This window comes from Podarcis liolepis, assembly GCF_965112155.1.
Source record: "Podarcis liolepis genome assembly, chromosome: 13".
NCBI lineage: Eukaryota > Metazoa > Chordata > Lepidosauria > Squamata > Lacertidae > Podarcis > Podarcis liolepis.
This window is the reverse complement of record NC_139573.1, coordinates 26043966-26071037: the sequence shown is the minus strand read 5'-3', so window position 1 is coordinate 26071037 and position 27072 is coordinate 26043966. Positions and strand designations below refer to the sequence as shown.

Here is a 27072-nt window from a genome sequence, read left to right as displayed (position 1 = left end):
TGGAATGTAGCAACTTATATAGAAATACTCATCCCAAGAGGATAATTAAATTCATCAGTAGTGCATTCCTGCAAATGCCTGTGAATTTTGTTCTGTTTTGTTTTAGTGGGAGAAGCTTTTCTGCCATGGTGGCAAATATGGATCAACATGCAGAGGGTAGCTTGGGACCAGTTGGCAATTAGGGTTCTTGTGCCTCTGAATATGTATGAGTATATCATTGCTCAATTGGTGTGCGTTCATCCAATTTGGCATGGTGATTCCAAACTGTGGCAACTTGAATGCCTCTAAATATATTGTTGCTATATTTTTGTTTATCTGTAACAGAGTGAAGAATGTAGGCTTCATCTAAGTTTATTTCGTTCAAGACGGCCAAGGAAACATTCCAAACCGCAACAATTTGGATGCCTCTGGAGATATTGTTGCTGAATTTGACACGACAGTTCATGAGATAAAGGACCAGATTTTGGCATACTGTATACAGTGGTACATCGGTCTATGATCTTAATTCGTTCCGGAAGTCCATGCTTAAACAAAAGCATTCTTAGACCGAGGTGTGCTTTCCCTACTGAGGCCTCCCGCCACCAGTGCCCTTCCACCGTTTAACTTCCATTCGGCTTACGAGGCAAAGTTCGCTAGCCGGAACACCTACTTCTGTTTTTGCAGAGTTTGTTGCTCAAATAGTTCGTTAACAGGACTGTTTGTAGACTGAGGTACCACTGTATTTTGATACTGCAGTTATTCATGTACAGAAGAACACTGATTGCACACTTGTTTAATATAATGTGTGAGCACCCCTAGTGCAACTGTATGAAATTTAGCTAAGGCAAACGTAAATGAGAGTTTACATTTCATCCAAGGGTAACCCTGCCATTCAGGAGGGTGAAGCAACAGGCATCAGTGAGAATTCTGAAAGGGAGATAGATTACAAGCAGGAGTTTATTGAATCATGCAGCAAAATTTTAAAAAATGTTTATCCTTGTAAGGAGTGTTTGGACTCCATATCAGGAAGCAAAATGTCTTGGTTCAACATTGATTTCAGCTTGACAAAAGTTAAATCTCACTTTACTACTGTTTTGGTGAATAGTCACATTTATTTGTTCACTATCATGTCCCACTTTCGAACAGGTTTAAAATAACATAACAAAAACACACATAATTTTAAAAGCCATTAAACAAATATTACATAAAAGTAATAGTACTATAATTACAAAAAAGAAACAATAGTGATTATTTTTTATAAAAAACAACAACAGCCCTGAACATCCTGTTAATTGTAAGAGATGTGTTAAACTAAGTCCAGTAAGAATGTAAAATATTAAAATTCACTACAGCTTTTGAAAACAAACAAACAAACAAGATTGGAATAGCTCCTTTAAAAGGTAGCAAAGAAGACCCCATATACTTATTGCTGTTACAATTCACCAATTAAGCACCATTTAAGCAAACAAGCAAGCACATAACCATACAGACTGATGACAGCTGGGTTACAAATATGTCATTTAGGCACAAAATTGCATTTTGTTTTATAAAAATAATAATTTTAGTGGCTGATAATGCTAATACTAGAACTAGGGTTCACATTATGAATTTGAGTGGCAATATACCACAAAATTGTAGTCTTCAAGCAATACATATTTAACTAACTAGTGGGGTTTCATTGCTATATGATGTGGGGATTGCTTCTCAGTTAGGTCACTTTAAATACTTGTGGAAGCTAACAACAAATATTAGCTATATTGGCTAATATTAGCTATCTTCAGAGCCTATGAATATCAGTTTCTGCTGTGTACTGGGAAGGTGAGAGGGAGGGACAAGGTCATGGTGCTTCAGATACATTAGTGTGATCAATTCAGCAATCCTGGAAGTGTGGATTTATGAATGGACACACAAGAAAGTGATATAGATTATATTAGTCCACCCATTCTTAGCTTCAAATCTCACCAATCCTACCTAGGCATGCCTCCAACACATTTCCTCAGCAATATATGGATAAACTCTCCTTTTTCATCTAACACATCTTCACTCCTAATAACCTCATGCATAAACAGGGAACTTCTGGCCCTTCAAGAGTTGTTTACATCACTGCAAGCCCAAGTGACCAATCAGGTTCCCCATTCCTATGCTTTTGTTCAGTGGCAGTTTAAGCATATGACTTGGATGCTGGAGAAAAAGTTCAGCTTCCTTACCTTCTACCTGAGCTTCCAAGAGGCATTGGGCTGGATGACCATTGGCTGGATTCAGAGGGCTAGACTAGATGAAGGCAGAAGATGTCCACCATAACAGAAGCTAAATGCAAGGCAGTAGATCCAAACCATAAACACAGAACTCAAATTTCACTCCATTTCCCCTATATAATTCATATCATTCATTTTCTCTCTCCAGATTTCCATTAAGGAAAAAAAAAGAACCCTTCTATATTTCCCATTAGTTAAATGTCCCCTTGGTCTTTTCCCCCCATGAAAGCAAATTGATTCCAGTTCTGTCTTCTTCAACCTAAACTTATGCCTCAGCTTTGTTTTGGGGTCTTTTTTAGTCTAACTCCAGCATCAAGGGAAGCATGACATTTTAAAAACAGGGAGCTGCTCTCCTCATTAGCCCTTAAGATGTTTGGCAGATATATACACATGTACACCATTTTAAATGATAGCTTGTGACACTGTACACTTTTCTAGAATTGAGTCTAATTTTATTGAAGAAACTTACACTTTCCAAACTTCTTCAACAGAGCATTTTTGATATCCTTGTTCTTCAAACTGTAAATGAGAGGGTTTAACATGGGAGTTAAGATGCTGTACTGCACCGACACTAATTTGTCCAGGTAGGCGAGTGATTCTGAACTTGGCTTCATGTACCGGAAAAAAGCTGCAATGTAAAACAATCCCACCACAATGAGGTGAGAGCTGCAAGTGGAGAAGGCTTTATGCCTGCTTTCTGCTGAACGAATCTTCACGATGGTTGAAATAATGTAAACATAAGAGATGAGGGTAAGGAGAAAGGAGCCAAGACCAAACACCAACACAGTGATAAGAAGAACAATGTAATTTATGAGGGTCTGGGTACAAGCCAAGGCCAAGACTGAAGGAAGTTCACAGCTGTAATGGTCAATAATATTGTTCCCGCAAAAATGCAAATTCACCAAAGGTGGAACATTCAACACAGCATAGAAGGTACCCATAGCCCAAGATCCACCCACTAGTTGTCTGCAGATTTCTTTTTTCATGATTGTGGTATAATGCAGTGGATCACATATAGCAATGTATCGGTCATAAGCCATTGCTGAAAGGATGAATACTTCAGCACAAGCAACTTGGAAAAAGAAGAAGATCTGTGCAATGCATCCTTCCCAGGAAATTGTTTTCTGCTTTGCTATGATATTTTCCAACATCTTGGGAACAGTGACAGACGAATAGCAGATGTCAACAAAAGCTAAATGACTAAGAAAGAAGAACATGGGGGTTTGAAGGCTACACTCAGTTCTAATCACCAGCATGATCGCAGAATTTCCTAACAATGTTACCAAAAAAATTATTAAGAACACCAAGAAGAGAAACACCTGAAGATGTGGATCTCTGGAGAGTCCTGAGAGTATAAACTCTGTAATTGCAGTTTGATTTTCCATCTCAATGAATTTAAAAGCCTTAACATCTGTACAAATTAAAAAAAGAAATAGAATTTATTCAATTTGTAGAAAGCTCTGAAAAATGATTAATAAATGTATAAATGTAGGGGAAGTATTTTCTGAATTTTTAACCCTATTTACCTGGGAGTAAGCTCCACTGAATTCAATATGATCTACTGTATCTCTATCTGGACATAGTTATGATTGCTTTGATGCAGCCAAGAACTAGACTGTTGATTCAAGCGCTAATTGTTTGTGTAGAGATTTCACATTTGCAGTTCCACACTCACTGCACAAAAGGAAATTGGATGCACACACATGTGCAACCACTTCAAGATTGTTTCTTTCTTTTTTAAGGTGGAGGTCAATATTCATGCTAATGTTTAATGTTGGGGGGGGTGAGGTTTATTTGATCTGAATGGATGGAAAACAAACTGTGTACACATAGCATTTTACATACCTGACAGGAACAAGGGAGACCACTGACCCAATAGTTCCATACTGGGCACAAGGCCATATAATTCCAAACTCTAAATTCCAGACAGAATGCTAAATGTGGGAAGGGAGGGGTTTTTTAAAAAATGGAGGGAGGTTTTTGTAGATGAAAAGCAAGACTATAAACAGTCAAACTATTTCCTAGCACACATTTGGTGGTTGGAAAACTTAGACCTGTTGTACATCTGCTCTGAGAACAGGTGAGCCCCCTTCCATTTCCAGATTTGTCCTCATAGATCAAACTTAGGTATGCTGCTCTGAATGTGGAAACTGTTCAATCTCAATTTTGAGACCCATGTCTACTTGGTAAGACCAATAATGTCATCTCAGTTCTGCTGGCATACATGAAAAAGATGCATTTTCAGATTTATGGATATGTTGATCATGATTTTTGGTTAGGTACTGGTCCTTTATTGGTCCATCTAGCTCAGTACTGTCTAAACTGACTTGCAATGGCTCTCCAGAATTTCTGAAAAGAATAAGTCTAGTCTGACCTGGAAGTACAAGGGATTAACTTGAGACTTTCTGCATGCAAAGCAGATGCTCTATCACTGAGCTTTTAGCTCTTTAGCCAGTATAGGAGACAGTGGTCCTTTCTGGTTTGTATATACTAGAACAGCCTACATTTTTCATTTTTAAAGGGTGAAATTTTGAAGCAAATTTGTAGAATTTTTAAACTGCTGAAACATTTGGGAGGATTAGAAAGTACTAAAAAGTTGTCAGAAGACTAGCAAATACGTTCGGCTTCTTTGTGAATCTTAGTTATTTACTGTGATTTCGTGTTTCCAAGTGCAAGTCACTGGAATCTTTAGGAAAATATTGAATAATTCTGCAAATTGATAGCATGTACTGGTTACTGTCTATTTAAGATCACCCAGCACATAAAACACACTGAATTAAACTATTCATAAATATCAGAAAGAGATTGCCACTTACCTGATAGCTAATCCAGATGCGCAACAACTGCCACTGCCCTTAGGTTTGACTGGAGCTGCATCTAAAAGAGATCTCCATCCACGTTACAATTACTTTAAAAAATGACGATTTGAAACAAATCTTGGTGAAATCCCCAAAGAAAATAAAGATCACTCATATTATCATATTGCTCATTTAGATCATGGCTGGGGAACCGGTTGCTGGTTTTCAGTTCATGACCTTTGGCCCTGTCATCTGGGGCTGAATGCGACCTCGAGTCCAAACAGCATCTAGCTGGTCAAAGTTTTTTCATCTGTGACAGAAAGGAAAAATATTTCAGGGTCCCTGCTGTGCACACTGAAAGGGAATGACTGAAATCACTGCCAACTCTACAAAAGCCTGATTTTTTAAATGTGCATTGTTCAGTGTCCATTCTGCCAATGTACTGGACAACTTTTTAAGTGAGCAAGATGGTATAGAAAGGATGGTGATGTGATGTCACGTTCATTTTTCTGGAATTAATCCCATGAAATTTATCCTGCCAACTGACTTTCTCCTGGGATGCCTTTTTCATTAAATGAAACTGTATTAGTTCTTCCTTCCAAAAAACAACAACACATTTATTATAGGTTTTACAAGTCAGTTGAACATTAAGGTGTGATAGACTCCTTTAGATATAGAGATGCCTTACAATGAGACAGACCAGGGCCACATATCCTACTCCATATTGTCAACAACTGCAACTTTCAGTCAGGAATGGGCAGAATGAATCTGCTTGAGTTTGTGTCCATTCTGGTATATGCCTACTGGCAAAGCCCACTCTGCTCCATGTCTACATTGCAATTTTTAGGAAATAACTATTGTGAAATCTGCATTTCTTTAACTGTTTCTTTCTGTCTCTCTCTTTGTATATGTGTAACTTTCTAGGTGGTTTGAAGGTTGTGCTTTCTCCTTCAATAATAATAATAATAATAATAATAATAATAATAATAATAATAATAATACTGTAATCATAACCCCAATTTCAAGCTGTTTGGAGCAACTGGAATGTCAAGTTCATTCACAATGTATTTAAATCATCACACTTTATTACAAAACATACTCCCCCCCCCCTATAATTGATGGGAGGTGCCTCTTGCTGGAGTCCAATAGAAATCATCAGCACACATCCAAGAAACCTGTGCATGATATAACACATATTAGCAGAGTCAGCGAAAGCAAAATTGTGTAGGAATTGTGGCATCAAGTATTTTATTATTTACAACAAAAAAATGGCATTTTGTGTCAGTGGACACAGTGTGTCAGTGGAAAATATGTACAATAATATCCCTTGCAGATTTAGAGGGGCTTCCTTAGTGGGCACAAAGAAAGGATTACACACCATAATGTACAACCACTTCCAGGTCAGTTTTAGATGCCATTTCAATGAAGCACTGTGCTTTCTAGCTGCTCCAAGCAGTTAGAAAATGTTTTTTTTTTAAAAATAAATAAATAAAAGTAGCTCTTGTGTGTATTTTGAGAAACTACTGCTCACTAAACCATACCCAGTAAAGTTTTGCAGATATTTGGCCTAATTTGCCTATCTGAAATGCCTCATTGTTTCCTTAGAGCCAGATGATGTAAATTTTAATCATATAGCCGCTAAGAATTTGGTTTCCATGTTTTTTGTGTAGTTGTTTGCGTATTTCCCCATGCATTTTAGTGCCAAAAGGGCATATGTTGCTGACCAGTCATGTAGTAGAAGGAGGACGCTAGGGAATGAAGTTCCATAACTATTTTTTAGAGCAGGAGCAATGGTGTTACTGCTGGAGTGCCAAAGCTAGGCTCTTCTGATTTTGGCAAGTGAATGAGTTGGCAGGCATGCTTACAGATTAAAAGAAAATTGCCTAAGACATAATAAAACCCTCTCTCTGAAACCAATTCAAATAAAAAATTCTATAAAATATAGTTCATCTTAAAAATCAGCTGTCATAGTTCCCCACAGCTGAGTAAAGCTGAACATAACACATCAATCATGTAGTGTGGACTGACATGTACTGGGCAATGCGTAATTACCATTGAAATTTTTGCAATCCCAATCAGTCAGACCAATGAAGAGACCCTACTAAACTGAATCTGGTTGATGGGCTCCACATTTACCTGCTGGAATACAAACCTTGTGGACCTTTTCCATGAGATCGCTTATTTGCTTTACAGATGCATGGAGAAAAGCTAAAGAGAATTGGGCATGTGTGCGTCTAAAATTTGCAATGTTTGTGGCGTGTAATGGAAGGGAAAATTATTGACAACCATGTTAATCAACTGTTTTATGAAATAAAAGATTGGGGTCATACAACCAATGGGACACGATCTTCTCATTACACACTGTTCTGTTTATTTGAATTGGGAATGAATATCAAGATTTCATTCTCAATATCCTCCTAAGCACCGCTTTCACCTCCTTGTTCTGCAAGCTGTAGATGATGGGATTTAACAAAGGGGTAAGAATGCTGTATTCTATGGACAATATTAAATCCAAAAGTACTGACGAAGCTGAGCTTGGCCTCAGATATCGGAAGTAACCTGCTCCATAGAAGAGACTGACTACAGTGAGGTGGGAGCTGCAGGTAGAGAAAGCTTTACGTCTCCCTTCAGATGAATTTATCCTCAGTATGGTGAAGATGATATGAATGTAAGACAGCACAGTGAGGAACAGGGATACAAGCCCAACTGTACTCCCAGAAATGAAGAACAGCATTTTATTGAAGAAAGTATCATTGCAGGAGAGAGAAAGGATGGAAGGGAGCTCACAACTGAAATGATTTATGATATTTGAGCCACAGAACTGTAGCCTTAACAGTGGCAATGTGTTTGCAAGTGCATAAACAAAACTAATCATCCATGCACTGGCCACTAGCTTTTGGCAGAATGCCACATTCATGATTTCCACATAATGCAGTGGTTTACATATAGCACAGTATCTGTCATAAGCCATTGATGAGAGGATAAAAACTTCAGCAGTAGCCGAGAACAAAATAAAGAATGCCTGAGTGAAGCATCCACCAACAGAGATGGTCTTCTGCTTGGCAATGATGATCTCCAACATCTTTGGGACAGTGACAGTTGAATAACACACATCAAGGAAAGAGAGGTAACTCAAGAAGAAGTACATAGGATTCTGAAGAGGTGGACTGGTTTTTACAAGCAGCATAATTATTACATTCCCCAACAGAGTTAGCAGATAAATCAACAAGAAAAGGAAAAATAAGAAGATCTGGAGCTGAAGGTTGTTGGAGAGGCCAAGAAGAAAAAAATAGTATACAGTGGTTTGGTTTCCCATTGAAAGTTATCTGAAGGATGCACATCTAAAAAAAATGACCAAAGTTTTTTTAATAAAGAAACAAACATGAACATCTCAAGAGATAAACAATTATGATTTATCTGGACTGGGAATATGCTTGAATGTAATCTCGCAACTGATATCTTAAGTAACAAGACTATAAAGTTTTCTTTATAAAAAATTATAGTAATAGATTTGCTACAAAGCTTAACTTCAATGACTGTTGTAGAGTGATTATGGCAGTTTCTGAAAAGGCAAAATACTGAAGGAAAGGTGAGGAAATGAATGCCCTCCACACTAAGATTGCTAACAGTTCAGGTAAAAATGGTGTGGGGAGATCAACATATTTATTCACACTCTCCGTGGGTGCCATATGCCACTTAAAATATATGTTTTGAGGAGATCATGTCTGCTGAAGACACTCCATACATTGAGAAAATTTAATGAGTATTGGGAAGCAAACTGACAAGATCTCACCCAAGGCAGAACTTCAGAGGAAATATTAGGGCTACTGTATCTGCTTGGGCAAGATATCTGAGGCACATGAAAGGAAAGAAAAAATGGTTTTGATAATAACTAATTGCAGTTTCGAAGGAATTAGTTTCTAGATATTCTTTTGAGATCTCAGCTCAAACTGCATCCTAATTTTATTGTTTTCAATTATCTATTATGAAGCAGCCTAGAAAGCTAATTCAACTTTTCAGTTCGCTAAACTTCCATTATGTGGTTAGTCAGATCAAGTGGTAAATGCTTAGGGACCCTCTCCTGCCACCCTGTACCAATGATACAACAGGTTATAATTCTTTCACTATGCTATAACATTGTACATCCCTACCACTAAATCCATCTGCAAAGACCAGAAATGAGTTGTCACTTACCCAGCATTTAATCCACAAGTGCATACACTATCACTATACCTAAGATCACACCTCAAGTTGAAATAAACTTCCGCCCACTCAGAATGTTCGTCATGAAATATTAATAGGAGGCAAAGTGTGTGGGGGGAAAACTCATCTATATTTATCTTCTTCATTTAAATTGATCTGTTGGGGGGGGGATATTACCTTGTATCTCCCCAGGCTATGGTGTATTATTTGGTTCAGAAGAACCATATATAAGTCTTGGTGTGATATATTGGAAGGCAGGGGAAGAAACTGGATGATGTCATACCCTGCCATATGCTCTTCTGAAAGTCATCAAACAACTTTTCTCCTGATACTATAAAATCGTATTGCGTGCGTAGGTCCCCAAGCCACCCCTCAAAATAATTCAAAAATCACACATAATTTTAGTTTAAGGTTTTTGGCACTATTTTGGTCACAACTTTATTAAAATACAAAATCTGTGAGTGGTTGCTCAGACATTGCTTATGACTATCTGTCCCCCCACCTGGGACAGAACTGACTTTCCGAACTTCATCAGAAGCCAGTGAAGGGAAAACAATGTTGGGGATCAGTTGAGCTGAGTGTCAGTCCCCCACAGCTCACCCAACCAGCTCCCCAAGGCTTGCCAGCCCTGGTCCCATTTCAGGGATTGGACGAAATTGTGGCAAGCCCCGGGATTCCTTTAATGGAATTCCCTTCCAGCACCATTGGAGGGGCAGGCACAGCCTATCCTGACCCCTCCACCACCAGCTTTTTATAACCAATGCCTAACCACAACTTTACAAGTTGTGACGAATTGCTAAGTAGTAGGCAAAAACCAAGTGACACCAGCCAATCAGCCAAATGGCAAAATTCCTACTAGGCCCCTGCACTAAGGCCAGGCAAAGCAAGGTCAACCGGAACACAGGGCGGGCCAATACACTCTGCGAAAGAGAAAGAGAAAGCAATGTGCCCCAATATTTAAAGCCTATGGTCCCACCCACCCAATTTGTTACATGCAATTTGCCCCAGCAACCCGGTCAGCCAATTGTTGCGCCAGGCAATAACTATAACCTGCCTGGCAACAGAGGGCTGGCCTGGCAGCCCACACCACAACACGTGCTCTCATTTTAGGGAGTACACGCTTTGTGGCTCAATTTGAAGTCAGAGCCACGAGGCTTGCGCATCCCCCCCCCCCGCCCCCGCCCCGCCAAAGGAAGATGTAGTAAAGAGATCAGGAATGTGCCCTCAGCTCCCATGGTCCCTTTGGAGAGCAACTCTGCTTAGAGCTGAATAGTTCGTTCATTTAAGGAAGGGAGGAAAATGACTGAAGCAGATTTGCACAGCCACTTCTCACATGCCAAATAACAGAGAACAAGGGGCTTGCTGATCATTGAATTCTGTCTATACCTCTTGCTTGCTTGCCTGGATGGAAGAGGGAGAAATGTTTGAGACTTTACATATGAATATATGCTACTGTGCAAAGATAGTTGTGCTGGTTACTCCACCTTTGTTTGTTCCTGGCCCTTGCCATCAGTGTTTAATAGCCCTGGTAGGCTGCCCATGACAGAATGTATCCTTCAAGGTGAAAAATATATATGTCCCCATCCATATTGTAAGCCATTAAGCTGAAAATCCCCCCCCCCCTCATCTATATACAGTGGTTCAGCAGCCTATTGCTTCCCCTGCTTTCCCAGGACTGCAGACATTGTGTAGCAGTGCTAACAGCCACATCCATGAGTGATGTCAACCACTTGCCAGTAAAGGCAAATGAACTGCACTCACAAATTATGCCTGTCCAGCCTAGAATAAAGCGAAAACTATTCCATGTTAGTAAACTTTCACAATTAAAACAGACTAAAAATAAATGGGCTTAATTACATATACTGAACAGTCTCTGTATTCCAGGGAGACTTAAGTGCAACAATAACATGAAAAAGCTCGTAAGGGCAGAATTCCCTAGAGCTCCAACATGAACCAATATTAACAGGCCTGGGACAGTTGCAAAGATGCATAGCCAACACATTATGCACCACTGTCTTTTTAAGTAAGATGGGTTACGTGCAATTGCTACAACAAATCACCATTTCAGTAATACTGGGTGAAACTTGGGCTAGACTGGACTGAAAGCAAAAGGGGTTGTTTCTTCTTCATTATCTTCATCTTTTACTATAGACCATTTAAGATGCATTTCTTCCAATAAAGACGACCGTAACCCTCTGTGTAGCAAGTGCTCCTTCAGGAAACTTCCCTGGTAAGTTTCTTTATAAAAACACTTATTACAATAAATGTGTTTATATTCTTACAGGAAATAGGTTCTATCAACGGCTTCATAGCCTTGATAGCTAAATGGAATACTCATGTGCAAAGGCACTTTGTCTCTGGCTACTAGATTTCAGGGAGAAACAGCAGGGGAGGCATATTTCTTTAATGCCCTGGAGACATTAGTTGACCATAGTTGAAAATGGAATTTTCAGGATCTTCTGGATCAGATAAGCTGATAAGTCTGCTCCAAGAGGACTATTCTAAATGTTGTTGTTGCTGTTGTTACTACTAGTAGTAGGAGAATCCTAAATATAACTACAATGTTCACCATCCCTGACTATTAGCCATGGTTACTGTGGTTGATGGGAATGGGAGAATAATGACACCTGGGGAGTCACAGTTTCCCATCCCTGACATTTAACAGCTTGCACATCTGTGCAGTAGCTGTATTTTGCTCAGACATAATAATCATCAGCATCCACAGTAATGGGTTGGTGGGGGTCAGACTAGCCCATCACATGTGTACAGAACTTGTCCAAGTTTTGCTACTCAGCCAGATGAGAGATTAGGACACCACCAAAAATGTTTCAAGCAAGGAATAGAGAACTAGCCCTCTTGAATTAGGTAGATTATATATTCTACACAATAGTTGTAGAACTATGTGATGGGTGTAGAATAAAGTATGAACTTTGTGCATAACCTTTGCCTGGAAGAAAACTTGTGACACCCTGTTTATCTGGAATGACACAAGTTAATTTTTTTCATGTCACTGACAAACTTAGCTACATGTTCATTTAGAGGCAGCCAACCCCTATCAACAACCTCAGATATGCAGATGACACAACCTCAGATCAACAACCTCAGATATGCAGATGACACAACCTTGATGGCAGAAAGTGAGGAGGAATTAAAGAACCTTTTAATGAGTGTGAAAGAGGAGATCACAAAATATGGTCTGAAGCTCAACATCAAAAAAATGAAGATCATGGCCACTGGGCCCATCACCTCCTGGCAAATGGAAGGGGAAGAAATGGAGGCAGTGAGCGATTTTACTTTCTTGGGCTCCATGATCACTGCAGATGGTGACAGCAGTCACCAAATTAAAAGATGCCTGATCCTTGGGAGAAAGGCGATGGCAAACCTAGACAGCGTCTTAAAAAGCAGAGACATCACCTTGCCAACAAAGGTCCGTATAGTTAAAGCCATGGTTTTCCCAGTAGTGATGTATGGAAGTGAGAGCTGGACCATAAAGAAGGCTGATTGCCGAAGAATTGAAGCTTTTGAATTATGGTGCTGGAGGAGAATCTTGAGAGTCCCATGGACTGCAAGAAGATCAAACGTATCCATTCTTAAGGAAATCAGCCATGAGTGCTCACTGGAAGGACAGATCGTGAAGCTGAGGCTCCAATACTTTGGCCACCTCATGAGAAGAGAAGACTCCCTGGAAAAGACCCTGATGTTGGGAAAGATTGAGGGCACAAGAAGAAGGGGACGACAGAGGACAAGATGGTTGGACAGTGTTCTCGAAGCTACAAACATGAGTTTGACCAAACTGCGGCAGTGGAAGACAGGAGTGCCTGGCGTGCTCTGGTCCATGGGGTCACGAAGAGTCGGACACGACTAAACGACTAAACAACAAACCCCTATTGCATAAAGTGTTTTTTGTTTTTATGGATAGTGACATCATTATACAGTTTAGCCAGCATGGGACATAATAGAATCAAGTATCTCCTGTTGCTGTTGTGTTCTGGTTGGGAAGATGCAATCAAATTCTCACCTCACTTCTAGAATGTATCCTTCAAATTTTGAGCAGCAGACTATGCACTAATCATTCAAAAAACAAGAAAATTATGGATTAGAAAATAAAAGCTAAAAGTTTTCTGTGTGTAAAAGGCAGGAAAAAAGAGGTTTGGAGGTAAATGGATTTTTAAAAAAAATAAGCTCTAACATAGAGGCAACTAAACTTTTGGCTTTTCAGATATTGGTAGATCACAAGTTCCACTACTGGTAGTGCTGCATGGAGTCCAACAATATCTAAAGGACAAAAGGATAGCCGAGGCTGTTGCAAAAAGTATGCCAGTGTATACAGGAAATTTATTCCGTTACCCAGACACAGAGGAATGTTGACATTGTGTGTACCTCAAATAAAGCTGAAGAACAGCACAGTATAATTACTTTGTTGGAACAGAGCAAGGTCCATTCACATCAGCCTTTGAATTGGACCAATTCTTTCCAAAAAGTCATTGATGATATTGATTGATTGATTGATTGATTGATTGATTTGATTTATTACGGCCATTGGCCCATATCTAAAACAATACAACAAAATTTATCCATAAACAAACAATTTAAACAGTTCCAAGTTAAAACACCCATATAAAACCAATTTTACTTCAATTAAGTAAACACTATATAAAATAAGCTCCCTCTATGTCAACTGCAATTCAAATCCCTCGGATTTTGGGGGATATGCGTCTTAGTTCTGGCACTTATTGATGGTTCTTAAGTTTGGCTAAGCTGTCAGAGTCATACAGTGATCCATTTCTCCTCTTATGAAATAAGACATTAATCAGGTATCTAGCGACTGCAATGGGATCTACTTGAGTCTTCGTCGTTTAATAAGTATATTATTTGGGCTTCCTGAGGTCTGTCAGCAATTCACGATAAATATGGGGCCAGAAACTTGGACCGTGAAGCCGAATGTAATGGACAGCAGAAGATTATATGATATAACGATTCTATAGATCCACTTTTACAGTCACAGAGGAGTGAGATCTGTCCGTTGGAGAGTCTGTTACCCAACACATTTGATGGGAAAACATTGAATCTAGCCTTTATAAAGGCATACCTGTGCATCACCACAGATAAGGTAGTTAAATAAGATGGAAGTTTTGTTGGTGGTGTTAAGCCAAGGTTTATCGGCGAACAGGTGCCACCACCTGTCGCAATATTAAATTGTAAATCGATCTCCTCTAATTTGTGAGTTATAATTTTCTTGGCAGAAATTAAATCCAATTTTAGTAGTTCAGATGGAGATAGTCCTAAGGACACAAGTTTCCCATGTATTATTTTTGCCCAAGGGCTAGGGAAGTCATCTCTCCAGACACACTGTATCAAGTGGAGATTTGGGAGTTTATGCCATAATGCCAACCAGTAACAGAGGATGCATTTCCATAGTGTGGTTTCTAGAGATGTCACATTTAGTTCGAGTCGTATAGCAGTATTGCCTACACACCTGGGTAATTTTAGCAACCTTCTTAGCAGTTGGTTTTGGATTACCTCCAATTGGGTTAGATTAACATTGATGATAATATTTACCACTGCAAATTTTACTTTTGAAATTCATCAGTCAGTACTGTGGTGCACCTAGAAACAGCATCAAATGCTTTTCATAGATTCATTGTTTCTTTTTTTCTTTTTCTTTTAAAATGAATGGAAGAAATACATGTTCAGTTTCTGTTAATTGATTCTCATGGGAACTTACAGATTCTGGCTTCACACAATTAACTCAAGGCAGTGTCAATTTACTCTTGGCAGAAAGCCAAGGTCTGCTTGACCTAGAAACTACTTACTCTGATTGGTTAACGACCAGCACTCAACTCTGTTATCTAGGAATGCTAGCACAGTTTGGTGTTAGGTGTGTTAGGAGTAGAAGTGCTGTGTATGGTAGAGAGAGAGAGAAAGAAAGGATTTATTTTGCTTTGTTTTGTATGCAGAAACTCTGCTGGTTTTATTTTTCCTTTTAATAAATCCTGTAAATAGTTATTCTGAGTCTAGCTGACTAGTCATTTCCACCTCGACTAGCTTCTTCGCTGTGCAGGAAAACTCTGCTACGTTTGGGCTAAAGCCATTAGAGCTATTCCTGACACTTCAAAGTTCCATGAATACAGATGGGGAGGGGGGAGGGGGGAGGGAAGAGGGGAGGGGAGTTATATTACACTAAGCCAAATGATTTTTTTTAAGGTAAAATGCTGAGAGGATGAATAAAGAATTTATTAAATTTTTTTTAATAACAAAGAATTTAGACACTGTTCTTCATCGTTGTTGTTGTTTTTTATAAACCATGATTTCCATTTTTATTTTTTATTTTTTGTTTATATCCCTGTAGCTTTCTGATATAATGGAGAAAGAAAATCGAACTGTGGTTACAGAATTTGTCTTTCTTCATTTCACTAGCATCCCCAAGCTTGAGATGGTGTTGTTTGTGCTCTTCTTAATCATCTACATCTTATCTCTCATGGGGAACTTGCTGATTATACTCATTGTGGCCGTGGACTCACGCCTACAGACCCCCATGTACTTCTTCATCTGCAATCTCTCGATGGTCGAAGTCTGGTACACCACTGTCACAGTGCCAAAGATGTTGGAGAATTTACTGGCTCAGAAGAGGACAATTTCCATTCCAGGATGTATCACCCAATATTACTTCTTCTTTGCCTTTGCTGCAATTGAGCTGTTTATTCTGACAGCCATGGCTTACGACAGGTACCTTGCAATCTGCAACCCTCTACGATACTCCGCCATCATGAACCCTAGGACATGCAGGAATGTGGCTGTGATATGCTGGGTTGTGGGATTCATATGCCCTACATTCCCTTCCTTCATGTTAGCTAAAATTTCCTTCTGCAGCCCCAACAAAATCAACCACTTCTTCTGCGATGCTGGGCAGATATTTCGCCTTTCGTGTACTGACACTTATTCTATTCAGATCATTGGCTACGGCTTCAGCAGTGTTATTGTAATGGCCACTCTTTTGTTCACTCTAGGTTCTTATGTGCAAATCGTAATCACTATACTGAAAATGTCTTCTGCTGCCGCCCGGAGGAAGACATTTTCCACCTGTGCCTCCCACCTCTCTGTAGTCACCATCTATTTTGCGACACTCATTTTCATGTATGTCCGCCCAGCAGTAAAATACAAATCTAATGCCAACAAAATAGTAGCTGTTTTCTACTCTGTAATCACACCCTTGCTGAATCCAATGATATATACCCTGAGGAACAAGGATGTGAAAGAAGCTTTGAAGAAAACTTTTCTCATAAATAAAGTCTAAAGCCACCCAAAAACAAATACCGTATTTTTTGCACCATAACACTCACTTTTTTCCTCCTAGAAAGTAAGGAGAAATGTCTGTGCGTGTTATGGAGCAAATGCCTGTGGGTGGTGGGGATCTGCTGCAGTCGTGAGCAGAGGATCCATGGTTTCCCTTCCTTCCCTCCTCCGTGGTTACAAAGCATGGATCCACATGGATCCTCAGGATTTTTGCATTGGGCTACTCCAAACTCACTGTCAGATCACATGTCTGTGGCCACAGCATGAACCACAAAAATCATATATCCCCTATTTCGTTTAGAATGTTTTTTTTCCTGTTTTCCTCCTCTAAAAACTATGTGCGTGTTATGGTCTGGTGCGTGTTATAGAGCGAAAAATACGGGTAGCTCTAAAATAGCTTGAAGTGATTATGAAATTCACACTGAAGGTAGTCCCTGAATTACCCTTCTTTGCACCTTCCTTGAGTGTATTTCTGAGTGTAGCTGTGTGTGCATTTGTGTGTGTTTCCTGCTTGAAAAGTGTCATTTACATGTAATCATGTTTCTTGCATGCCTAGTTAGAGACGGATGTGTGATCTAAAACAGGAAATCGGATCCTCCTAATTGAGGGTCTGCATTGTGCATGGGCCCAAGGCACTCCCTCCATTCATGGAGGGGGTGGGGGATGAGCCTGAGCCACGCGGTGGCCCCACAATCATGCCATGGCCTATTGGCCAATCAGAGAGTGGGAGCGTGATTGTGGGGGCCTTTAAAAGGTGGTGGTGCATTGCTGGGGCTTTACCTGGCTTCACGCCGCCGAACACCTGCCCACCCACCCCTAATGTTTTAGATGTCTGCTTTGGTCTTGCTCTGGACTTTGGTTGATCGTCTGTTTTGGAACAGGGGCCGGGTAGGATTTTTTTCCCCATTTGTCAGATTGGCACTGGCCATTTGGTTTTCACCTACCTCTTAGCAACTGTTACAGCTTTGTAAGGTTTGGTGGTTAGGCATTGGCTTAGTGGGATGCGGGGGAGGGGAGGTGCAGCCATCACCTGCCCCTCCAGGTACAAGGGTATTCCAGTAAAGGAATCCATGGGTCTGGGTTTCGTCCAAAGCCTGATTGGGGGCTAGGGCCATGCCAGGACCCAGCAAGAACCCTGGGGTGAGTTCCAGTTAGTTGCCATCGATGGAGCTCCCTCTTTTGGCGCTTTACCCTTCTAGATTTCCTGCAAGGCGGGCATGAGTCAGATATAGTTATTGCTAATGCCTAAGCCAATACCACTCACATTTCTGTAATCAATAAAGTTGTGGCCTAAATTATGCCCATTAACCTTTAAACTAAAATTCTGTGTCAATATGTTTTTATTATTCCTGGGGGTGCGCAAATGAGATCATCCATCCACAGATAATCAGTGGCATATTGTTTTGAGTTGACATATTTAATTTTATGAATCAGTTTTCATGAATCATATTGAGTAAATTCAACAATAAAAATGTATAATATATGCATATGATTTTTTTGCGTCAATACAGATAGTCTGGGATTTTAAAAATCCATTTGAATGGTCTGTTGGAAGATGAAGGTCTTCAACAGGTGCCAAAAATGCAATGTAGATGGAACTTGCCTAATATATAACAGGTGGAAGATGTAAAGTCTGGGTGCCACAGCACTGAAAGCCCAATTTCTATTTCATATGGAATGGATTTGCTGATGGTATGTATCTACAGGAGGCTCCTTCCTGCAGAGCACACTGATCAGCTGGGTATATACAGGGTAGGGCAATTATTTAGATAAATTTGTCCTGAGTTTTGTACACTGGTACTAGCAATTTTATCTGTGCCTGGGTACTCTGCCTAATTCTAGGCTAGAACATGTCTCAGCTTTCCAAATAAATTGCTGACCAATAAAATGACTGTGATTCAAGGTGAAGAAAGGTAATGTTGGGCTGACATGGGAATGCACCTTGTATGACAGTGTCTTACAAGTACTTGCATTAGGTCATTTTCCATTGTTAAAAACATGGGAAACAAAAAGTAGTTCTGATAGTGGTAATTATTTGCAAAGAGCTCCAAGGTGGGAATAGTCATCCCACCAGAATAAATATTTGTTTGGTTTGGGAATTAATGTATCCTTCATATAAAATGGATAATTATATGCTTACAGTACATTTAGCCAACAGATTTGTGCTTGGAAGAATTGAGGATCTGTTTTATTTTATCAAAAGGTCACATGAGTGGAGGACTTCTGTTCTCTGCTTGCTCTGCTTTACATTCCTTCCAGGACAAATCTTATTTTGCTCTGTTTCTTGTGACATATCTGGTAAGTTCATCTGTCTTTCAGAAAAGTGCATATTTATGCACACCATCTGACCACACTGATCCATTTTTGAACTGCTTTAGTTTTCCTCTTCATTTACAAAAAGCATTGAATCTAATAGATAATGTCTAATTGTTTCCATATTGATAGTTCTGCTGCAGAATGTCAGTGAACATGTTCAGTGCCTTGAACATGACAGACGATTTTGGAGGTATTTCAGGGCACACACTTTATTCACATAGGATACTGGCTGAACATGTTTATGGTGAAAGTCACTGTGCTGGCCAACCTATGTTTCAGAAACTTGATTATATTAACCTTTTCATTTAGGGACCACAACAGGCTTTCAAGGAACTCCACATTTCCCCAGAACACAGCTTGAAAGCCACTGCAATAGTATAACTCATACTCCTCATAAACGTCTTATTTATAAAACATAGTTTTATTTTTATCTCTTTTGTAGGGCAGCTCAACTTTTATGTATCATTTAAGACTGATGTTTGCCTGTTTGTTTGTTTTGAATATTTATACCTTGTGTTTCCAACAAATTAGTTCAAAGGAAGCTTACAAGCAACAAGTAAGGATACAAAAATGAATATAAAACCAAAGAGCAAAGTACGTAGAAAGGAACACAAAAACCCTGTGTGAAAGAACTTTGTGCCCATCCCTTTCTTTTCTCTGGGTCATGGAACAACATGCAGAAATTTTCCTAAAGCTTGTAATGTGAGCTTTTTGAGGACACAAAACTCTGTGTGTGCATCAAACCCTTTCTCTGTGCTCTGCACTTGAACTGCAGAATTACATTGAAATCCTTCAAATCCCAACATAGCAATGATCGAGATAGATATACATCAGACACCCTCAACCTCAGCCTTCCAGATGTTTTGGCCTACAACTCCCATGATCCCTAGCTAGCAGGACCAGTGGTCAGGGATGATGGGAACTGTAGTCTCAAAACATCTGGAGAGCCGAGGTTGAGGAAGCCTGATATAGATGATTATAGCTATAGATTTGTTTCAAATTTAAGTAAATGATTGTTTTTTAAAAAAGAATAATAACTAAACTTTTGACCATGTTTCAAAAGAAATAGTGCAAAATGTGTGAGTATGTGTTCTAAAAGATATGCTGATATATTTCATCAGTTTGTATCTTATATTATTAAGTCACACTGACCCTTTAATTTACACATGAATTCAATATTTCATCATGCTTTCGGTCCATGCTAATATTGATCCTCGCATCAATATCTCTCAGGGTGAAACATCTCAAGTATGATTGCTGAACATCGGGTACAATGAGAGAATTTATATATTAAGATTGCAACTTCATACGCACTTACCAGCCACAGTGAACTGAACTGAAATCAATTTTGAGTAGACTTTTACAGAGTTGCATGATCAAGGAGGCTAACAATGGGCTGAATTGTTCCTTTAATTATTTTTTTTCTTGTTTTATAGGTTCCTAAACAAAAATGGAAAACCAAACTGAAAGTTCAGAGTTTATTTTCTTGGGACTTTCCAGTAATCCCCAACTGAATATCTTCTTCTTCTTGGTGTTTTCAACCATTTACCTATTAACACTGTCAGGAAATGTCACCATCATTCTGGTGATAAGGAAGGAACCTTCCCTTTATACACCCATGTATTATTTTCTGTCTCACTTGTCCTTCGTTGATATCTGTTATTCAACTGACATTGTCCCTAAGTTGTTAATGAACTTGCTAATGAAGAAAAAAACAATTTCCTTCACTGGTTGTCTTACACAAATGTTTTTCAGCCTCCTGTTGAGTGTTACAGAGGTTTTTATTCTTTCAGCAATGGCTTATGATAGATACACTGCTGTGTGTCACCCACTTCACTATATAGCGATCATGAACAAAACATTATGTGCTTACCTGGTGATGGGGGCATGGATAATGGGCTTCCTTTTTGCAATAATAAACACAGTGCCCACATTAAGTTTGCAGTTCTGTGGCATTCACAAAATCAGCCACTTCAGCTGTGAGCTGCCACCTCTTTTGAAAACCTCCTGTTCTGATACCTTCCTCAATAATATGATTCTTCTATCTTCTGTTGTGATTTTTGGACTTGGTTCCTTCCTGCCAACCTTTGTCTCCTATTTCCAAATCATCTCCACCATCCTGAATATCCGCTCCCCAGAGGGAAGGAGCAAAGCCTTCTCTACCTGCAGTTCCCACTTCATTGTGGTTGGCTTATTGTATATGACAGGAATGTCCCAGTACATGAAACCCAGCAGCATGTCTTCCATGACAATTGATGAGCTGTTCTCTATTCAGTATAGCATTTTGACCCCCATGTTGAACCCAATTATCTATAGCTTGAAAAATAAGGAAGTGAAGAGAGCTCTTGGGAGAATATTTGGGAAAAAGTAAATGTTTTAACACTACAATACTATTCAGTTTGTTTCAGAAGCAAGTCCCATTAGTTAAATGGTGGCTTACTCTCAGACAAGTAAGTATAGGACTGCAGCTGTAGTTTATTAATATGAACATGACGCTAGCTTGATATATTTCATTGTATTTGGGTAAGATAATTAAACATTATAGTGAAAGGATGTTTTATGTCATTACAGTTGTAAACCGCAAAATTCAGAGATTAGTTCAATATTCATCAATATGTCATATTCAGATTTACTCCCCACCTCATTCCCATGCCAGCTCTTCTAATAAGCAGCCGTTGTTCTTTATTATGTATGCCAACATGGTGTCCTGCAGATTTTCTTGAACTCCTATGCTTATAACCCTAGACCAGTGTTTCCCAAACTTTTTTGGGCAACGGCACACCTGTTTACTGAAAAAAAATCTTGCGGCACACCACCATTAAAGCCCCGCCCCGTGACGTCAGCGCGCAGCGTCACGCCGGGAGGGACGCACGAAAGTGAAAGTTTTTTCCCTCCCCCCTCAGTCCCTCGCTCGGAATTCAGCTCGTTTGGGGCATCGCTCCGGCTGCTCCCTCTCCCGCCGCGCAGGAGCGATGCCTCTCTCTGGCTCTCCCTCCGCGCAGGCTGAGGGAGGGAGGGAGGTGCGCGTGTGACCCGTCTCTGCTGGGAGACCAAACCCAGCGAGGCAGAGTCGCGCGGAGGCGCCCAGGCAGCGCTGCCGGCTGCGAGGAGGAGCGCCAGGCAGCAGCAGGAGGCGCGGCCTCTCCTCGCCGCCGCCGCCCCGCCTCTCGCCGCCCGACTCGCCCGCCTCCCTCCAGGCATCTCGCGGCACACCAGCCGATGTCTCACGGCACACTCGTGTGCCGCGGAACACCGGTTGGGAAACACTGCCCTAGACAACATGGTCTGGGCTGATGAGAGTTGCAGTTCAACAACATACCAAAGTCCACAACTTGGCTACCTTCATTCTATGCCTTTCCTCAACACAGACTCATCAATGCCTGTTTCTCTAAGCCTCTTTTCTCTGACAATGTTGCTTCCATCAATTGACTCTTTTTTCTTCAGCAACACATCCTCTTCAGTCTGTTTTCTACTCAGCTTGCTAATCCTCCACCATGGTATCTTTCATCTAATTTCATGATGCTTCTTCTCTGGCACTGTGTATTGTTACGAGTTTGTGGGTGCAAGACCAATATAATCTCTGGATCAAGCTAGTGCTAGAATTTAATTAAGGCTTCATGCATTAGAACTAAGTGCCAGATACACGTGTATTAAGCTCTGTACTAGATACTTCTGTCCTCTGGAATCAGCATGTGTTAAAAGCTAATTAAATTTCCCATGAGGTGATAGCATGGGCTAATGGGTCATTAAGACAATTAAGCATCAAAGGAACATGGTGTGGAAACAAACATGTTGAAGAAACATTTCAGGGGGTCACATTTCCCAAGGGGAATAAAGAGATGAATTCAGCCAGTTGTGTAATTTCCAGTTATAAATCTAGAGCTTCAAATCAGGCCAAGTAAATCAATAACAACACACTGAGCAGCAGGATCTACGTTCGGTTCTTTCACTCCCAGTGATGTCTGCTAAGAAATTAGGAGGGCCGCATCACTGTCTTAAGAGTCCTTCACTGATTTCACAAATAAAAGCATTGAGTTTACTTGAATGGGTTTTTAGAATGTCACAGCCAAAGATTAGTGTTTATACAGACTGCAAACAATATGTCTGCTTCTCAGGTAAGGATTTAGACATTGAACAAAATTGATATTTTTCTCTTTGATAAATGCTAAAGTGTTAATTTTCTAAAAAATTCAATAAATTAATACCGTATTGCTTGCCCATAGAAAGTCTTGTGAGAAAACTACTACAGCATATAAATGTAGGACCATATTGGGTTTATTGATCTTCAGCCTTTGGTCCATACAACCTGGTTGTATCTAAATATATGCATTTCCAATGCTTGCTTCAGAAAAAACAGATTTTTTAAAAAACAAAATGCATTTGTATCACACACAAAAACCATGCTACATTTTCTTCTTCATCCAAAGTGTACATACAGTCAACAACAGCAAGAGAAAAAAGTTCTGAAACCTGTAATGAGAAGGATGCAAACTCATACCCTTTGCCTAAAAGACTATGTAGGCTGGTGCTCTGAGGCAGGGAGCATTCTTAAAAACAGACATCATTTTATACACTGTTATGAATTTTTTTATGGGGCGGGGGGGCAGGCTGTAGTCTTGAGCCCCTAGAGTGGAGTTTTGTGAGCTAGAAAGTGGACACTGGCAGGCTGGGTAGCTGGGAGGCAAAGCTATACCTGATTTCTGTTGGAATCCAAGGCTGTAGCTATGGGAGAAGCAAGAACCTCATGGGATGTTAATGCTGTGACCCCCCCCCCCATCATAGGCTCAGGTTGTATATACGTGTAAATAAACCACCGCAGTCTCCAGTGTCTCCATTCCAAAGGAAATAAGGACCCTGGGTGAGTGCCTGGAACCCCTAGAATCTCATACAGCTTGGAGATTTGGGTCTTTGTCCACAATACTATGCATTAAGCACTATTTTGTATATTTACATTATTTTAAACCCATTCAAATGTTCTCAGCATGTGGCTACATACAGCAGTACTAGTCTTACCACTTTCTCTATGTCTATAACAAGGAATACAGCAAATTACCCACAAAACCACCAGGCGGGGCATAGCATCCCTTTGCAAACTGCCCTTGTAATCTTTAAAGAAACCTGGCCCATCAAGACTTTCCTTACACTGCATGTCGTTGTCCATTACAACCCATTTCTTCATATCCACATTTGTTCCATTGACCTTCACTCTACTTATAGTGTCCCAGTTCCTCCATGTATTCTCACACTCACTCCTCATTTCATTGCCATGTGTGAGAGTTGCATATAGATGAAATGTTTAGCTATCTGCACTGCTCTAAACATTGTCTTGCTGAGGAACCCTGCCTCCCTGCCTGCAATCAGACATTTTTGGCCACAACTAGCCAACAGTCTTTGCCCAGTAGCAAAACAAAGGAGCACATGTTGCTACTGATGTGCTTGTTGCCAGCCTTCCTCCTTTCCTGACCTTCCCTGTCACTCCAAAAGCGCTTAGTTATTACCAGCCTTCGCCAGTGCATGGGTGCCAATGCTTCTAATACTTCAAAAAGGAGGAATCACTGGAGGTGATGCCCTGTCTACTTGTTTGCTTTAAATGACAAAAGGGTGCCATTTGGGTACAATTTCTGCCTGAGTTGCAGCGGTGGTGGATCAGTAAAAACAACAACACAAAAACACACAATGTTGTAAAATACATTTAGTGCATTTCCAATGTGATGTGTACGGAAAGTTCAGTCTTTAAATTTTTTTTCAGAAGACGTGGATAAAATTTGGATGCAATATCATAGATGTTCTTAAACATGAGAGGGAAATAACTACTGAATTTGTAAGGATACAGTTATACAAGGTAATTAACTGTGCTCACTCAATTGAGGTACGTATACTATTATCATCTACTTAACTATGCCACTAAAAATCCTACTTGTTTGGAGCACACGCTTCCCACTGATTGCTTTCCGGAGAGCATCTTTGACCTCTTTGTTTCTCAGGCAGTATATAATTGGGTTAAGCATGGGAGTAACCACAGTATAGAACATGGACACAATTTTGTTGAAATTCACTGAATCAATAGAGAAATTTGATGTTGGGCGGACATACATGAACATTAGAGTGCCATAGAAAATGGTCACTACAACTAAATGGGAACCACAAGTTGAGAAGGCTTTTTGGCGGCCTGTCGATGAAGGGATTTTCAGAACAGCGATGAGGATGAGGATGTACGATATCAGAATGAGGAGGAAGGAGCTAACAATGACGCTTGTGGCCACTATGAAATTGGACAGCTCAGCTTCATGTGGGCTTGTGCAAGAGAGTTTCAGTAAAGGTGGTGCATCACAAAAGAAGTGATTGATCTCATTTGGGCCACAAAATGGCAGCCTGCAAAGCGCAACTAATGGAGGGATGTTAACTATGAAGGCACCAATCCAAGAGCTTACAGCTAGCTTAAGGCAAACTTTGTCATTCATGAGTGTAGGATATCGAAGAGGATTGCATATGGCTAAATAGCGATCAAATGCCATGATAGCCAGAATGAAACATTCTGCGGTACCAAGTGTAATAAGAAAGTAGAGTTGAGTAATGCAGCCTGCATATGTAATGGATTTGTTCTTATCTAGGAATACTTCTAGCATCTTTGGAACAATGTTGGAGGTGTACCATATCTCCAGGAAGGAGAAATTGCTGAGGAAAAAGTACATGGGTGTTTGGAGATGTTGGTCAATACGTACTATGGTGATAATGATGAGGTGTCCACACAAGGTCAAGATGTAGACAACCAATCCCATAAAGAAGAGAAGAAGCTGAAGATTCTTCAGACTTGGGAAGCCCAAGATGATAAAATGGGTTACTGCAGTTTGATTGCCAGTCAGCATACTGACATACTTTTGGATCTATGAAGCAGGAAAGAAAAAGATACGTATATAAAAGAATCATCTGACATAGAATAATGATCGTTATAAAAAAAAGAGAATTTTTGATGCTAAACACACCTGATGTGCATCTAAGCACATTTATGTGATGTTATCTGAAGAGAAGAGAAAAGGGGAGACATAGAAAGTGATGCTAACAGTCACTGAGTAGAGTTTAAAATGTGGAAATATACCGTATTTATCATTTCTGATGCTTTACCGTTTACAAAGTTTTGCCACATGCTTCTTCAAGGTGGAATTTATAATGTTGTAAGTACTCTGAAATTTCAGATGGGAGGTGAACCTGAATGGTAATTGCTTCCCAAAAACTTTGCAGTATGTTCAAGATTGAGACAGGATTTGAGCACAAGGTTTTATGTCTCACAGATTTGTTTATTACAGTATCCTAATGTATACTTTCCATTTGGTTCACTGCTTATTATGTTCAGGGTTTTCAGTTTATTTCAATAGGTGATAGGATATTGTCATGGATTAATGACCCATGCTCATTAAATGACCATTTGTGATTTTTTCAATTTAGCTCTACTGTTGAAGTTCCCTTTGGAAGTTACAAATTCCACTTAGAAGTGATGGACAATGATTCAGGGACACAACTACAGTAGCAGCATTTTAAGAACTACTTTATTAATATGCAACTTACCTTTTTTAATTTTGAAGAAGGCTGAAACCTCACTGTTTCCTTTCTTTAAGAGGTGAATGGAAGGTGCTACTAAGGAGGTGAGACTATGCTGATCGTATCTGGAAGTCAATCAGATAGCTCAGGTGACTCAGAGCAGTTCTTCCTTTATGAATATAGATAATTGGAGGTGATGTTTAAGAGAACGTCATGAAGAACTATCTCCACTAAATAAAAAAAGAACATAGTAAATATAACATTTTTCATCTTGCACCTCAATTCTCTCTGGGAATTTTATTCCACAGAGGACCTACTCTGGGATTAGTTAATTAGTAGGTTCTGCGATTTGTCCACCTCCCTGCAGACAGACTCCACATGTGCAATATTTTCTGTCTGATGGTGTGATCCTATACATGTTTTAAATGTTTTAATTGTTTTAATTGTTTTAAATGTTTTAATTGCTTTTAATTTGCAGCACCTTAAATGGTGGTTGTTGTTTTTTATAATATTATATTATTTCATTATTATTTTTCTGCTTGGGGTGGGATAAGCATTTAGTCAGCACTATTGTTTCTTGCTTTGTTTTGTTTTGTTCTGTTTTGTGGTTTTTTATTATTATTATTCTGTTAAATTATTATATAGTTTGTATTTTGCTTTTTAAGGGGAAGGGTCATGGCTGCCTGGGAGTG

At 39.7% G+C, this 27072-nt stretch overlaps 3 protein-coding genes across 3 annotated transcripts in view; 2 read left to right on the top strand and 1 right to left on the bottom strand.

Moving 5' to 3' along the window:
* Positions 1–214: 214 nt before the first annotated feature.
* Positions 215–25710, bottom strand: LOC310691646 (uncharacterized protein; the record flags this gene model as incomplete). The annotated part of the gene is made up of 3 exons (XM_083471506.1): positions 215–315; positions 2704–3645; positions 24762–25710. 3 exons carry the CDS (start codon positions 25708–25710, stop codon positions 215–217), a joined length of 1992 nt encoding a protein of 663 aa, XP_083327632.1.
* LOC310691042 (olfactory receptor 14A16-like) overlaps positions 17525–27072 on the top strand; it is a 242514-nt gene continuing 232966 nt past the window's right edge. Inside the window, exon 1 of the mRNA XM_083470638.1 lies at positions 17525–17608. The gene's annotated coding sequence lies outside the window, so the exon portion shown is untranslated. The remainder of the gene's footprint in view (positions 17609–27072) is intronic.
* On the top strand, positions 20295–21215 carry LOC310691090 (olfactory receptor 5V1-like; the record flags this gene model as incomplete). The annotated part of the gene is made up of 1 exon (XM_083470688.1): positions 20295–21215. One exon carries the CDS (start codon positions 20295–20297, stop codon positions 21213–21215), a length of 921 nt encoding a protein of 306 aa, XP_083326814.1.